At 30.6% G+C, this 3,315-nt stretch overlaps 1 protein-coding gene across 1 annotated transcript in view; it reads right to left on the bottom strand.

Annotated features, from left to right (window-relative positions):
• LOC107726352 (sodium channel protein type 4 subunit alpha-like) overlaps positions 1-3,315 on the bottom strand; it is a 41,593-nt gene that overhangs the window by 22,705 nt on the left and 15,573 nt on the right. Inside the window, exon 3 of the mRNA XM_016535896.1 lies at positions 2,613-2,702. Coding sequence (XP_016391382.1) covers positions 2,613-2,702 — 90 coding nt within the window. The remainder of the gene's footprint in view (positions 1-2,612; positions 2,703-3,315) is intronic.

Here is a 3,315-nt window from a genome sequence, read left to right as displayed (position 1 = left end):
GGGGGTCTGAATACTTTTAATTTATTTAAAAATTTTATATATATATATATATGATTTAAACTACTAAAAGCTAATAAAACTATTTTCATTAATTGAAATTGACTGTAACTAGATTAAATAAAATAAAATAATATATTTATATACAATTATTTTAAGATTAAATAGTTAGTTTATAATTTATATTTAAATTAAAATGTGTAATTATTTATAATTAAATGAAATTATTTAGAAATATTTGAATGAATGTATGAATGAATAGATTCAAAACTTAAACTTACTAAACTAAAACTGATATAAAATGAAATTACAGTGAAAAAGAGACTTGAAAAATGAATAGAACTTACAAAAGCGCATAACAAAATTACTAAAATTTTAACTAAAATGAAAATGAAAACTGAAAATTAAAAATAAAAGCTAATTCAAAATATGAATAAATACTATACTAATATATAAATAATGCTAAAGTAATACTTATATATAGCAAAGGCATTCACAAATTTGTAAGTGTGACTAAAGTGTGTTGAAATACTCTCTGGGGTCGTTGTGTGTGTTGTAACGCTATAAATTTGTTGTCTATATCTCAGGGTTTGCCTTCATAAGGTGCTGAGAGGTACGACTTCTCGCTCGTTTCAGAAACAGGTGTTGTCATTGCATGCTACGTGCTACAACACCTCCTGAGATGAAGATATCAGACGCTGGTTTCACAGTGCAGAACGTCCAGAGGCCGGCGCAGGTCTTCATTAAAGGTCTGCGTGCTTCTCTACGAGCACACACTGCGTGCTTCTCGTCTCCTACAGTCACTTACACTGTAGGTCACATTTATCTCAATACGGCAAACTGTGTGAGCTGCGTGGGAAAACATGGGATAAATCCGCTCTATCCGGTGTGATGTACGTACGCATGGGCTGACTTCTGCTGGCGTGCTGCGGCCCTTACTGAAGCTGGAGATGAAGGACAGACAAACCCAGAGACAGACAAGCAGATCAACTGACAGACGACCGGACGATGAGTAAACCGAGAGCTGCACATGAGCGCGGCAAACACACAAGCAGAGAGACACAGAGATACATGAGCTGAAGAAGAGCACAGAGACAGAGAGAGAGACACGCTTAATACAGGCAATCCATCAAACCAGATAGATAGATAGATAGATAGATAGATAGATAGATAGACAGATAGATAGACAACAGATAGATAGACAGACAGACAGATAGATAGATAGATAGACAGACAGACAGATAGATAGACAGATAGATAGATAGACAACAGATAGACAGACAGACAGACAGATAGATAGACAACAGATAGATAGACAGACAGACAGACAGACAGACAGATAGATAGATAGATAGATAGATAGATAGATAGATAGATAGATAGATAGATAGATAGATAGATAGATAGATAGATAGATAGATAGATAGATAGATAGATAGATAGATAGATAGATAGATAGATAGATAGATAGATAGATAGATAGATAGATAGATAGATAGATAGATAGATAGATAGATAGATAGATAGATAGATAGATAGATAGATAGATAGATAGATAGATAGATAGATAGATAGATAGATAGATAGATAGATAGATAGATAGATAGATAGATAGATAGATAGATAGATAGATAGATAGATAGATAGATAGATAGATAGATAGATAGATAGATAGATAGATAGATAGATAGATAGATAGATAGATAGATAGATAGATAGATAGATAGATAGATAGATAGATAGATAGATAGATAGATAGATAGATAGATAGATAGATAGATAGATAGATAGATAGATAGATAGATAGATAGATAGATAGATAGATAGATAGATAGATAGATAGATAGATAGATAGATAGATAGATAGATAGATAGATAGATAGATAGATAGATAGATAGATAGATAGATAGATAGATAGATAGATAGATAGATAGATAGATAGATAGATAGATAGATAGATAGATAGATAGATAGATAGATAGATAGATAGATAGATAGATAGATAGATAGATAGATAGATAGATAGATAGATAGATAGATAGATAGATAGATAGATAGATAGATAGATAGATAGATAGATAGATAGATAGATAGATAGATAGATAGATAGATAGATAGATAGATAGATAGATAGATAGATAGATAGATAGATAGATAGATAGATAGATAGATAGATAGATAGATAGATAGATAGATAGATAGATAGATAGATAGATAGACAGACAGACAGATAGATAGATAGATAGATAGATAGATAGATTTAGCCCATGTTCTTTTGAGAGAGAAAAAAATAATTGTATTGTCCAAATTCATGTGAGAATTTTTTTTTTTTTAAATCACATTTTTTATTCTTTGACAACATTCCCTTTAATGAATCTTTCTGGTGCTGGTTTATGACGTCCATACCATGAGTTCATTCCGCATGGCAAAGGTGCAGTCAGATCATTACCTTACTTGCTAATTGAGGTTGACAAGCCAACAAACACCCTGCAAAGCTTTACATCAGAACAAATAGGGCACATTTCAGAGGTCAGAGGTCAGAGGTCAGTACACTGAGAGAGAGAGAGCTGTAAGAGACAGGAACGCTGCAGAAGAAGACGAGAGCGATACTCACTCGACGTATTTGGCCCACTGCGCAGGTTCAGACATGGCCATGAAGCAGCAGTTGGTCAAAATAGTGCACATAATGAAAAGACTGAATAAAGTAGCACCGGTTAAGGAAAACAGTAAAAAAAACAAGAACATTATCGTTTTTTTCCTATAGAAAAATAATGAAAACTCTTCAATATTTATTTTTTCCTAGCCCATAATGGGATCAAATGGAGAACAAATTAAGATTTTGGCTTCTCAGATGTTTCTCCTGAATAAATGATTTCCGTAATAATTAATAATGTCTCAAACTGTGCTCAGATCTGTTAAGAAACCAAAGTCTTTAAATCAGAAATCTCAACTCAAATATTTCTCATCAAATAATCACAGCTGCTCCACATTCATAGTTCTATATTCTTACTGTATGACTAATGATTAACTTGTGTTTGTTTTTACTGCTAAAACATTTTCTGTTTTGGAAGAAACAAGCTTCGATGTTATGTATTTATTATAGTTTTTTAAAAATATATATATTTGTAATATATTTTAATGATAATAATTAACAAGATTATTATTATTAATAAACAAATTTATTTGGAATATTTACAAGTAATATTTAGAAATGGATTATAATATTTAGAATTATATTTTTATTAATATTTTTTATTTTAAATAGATTTTCTGTTTTTTTTTTGTTTTGATTTGAATTTTTGTTAGTTTTATTAATT

This window comes from Sinocyclocheilus rhinocerous, unplaced genomic scaffold, assembly GCF_001515625.1.
Source record: "Sinocyclocheilus rhinocerous isolate Xijiao unplaced genomic scaffold, SAMN03320098_v1.1 scaffold2742, whole genome shotgun sequence".
NCBI classification, from domain to species: Eukaryota; Metazoa; Chordata; class Actinopteri; order Cypriniformes; family Cyprinidae; genus Sinocyclocheilus; species Sinocyclocheilus rhinocerous.
Note: the sequence above shows the minus strand (reverse complement) of the source record. Positions and strands in the feature narration are given on the sequence as shown.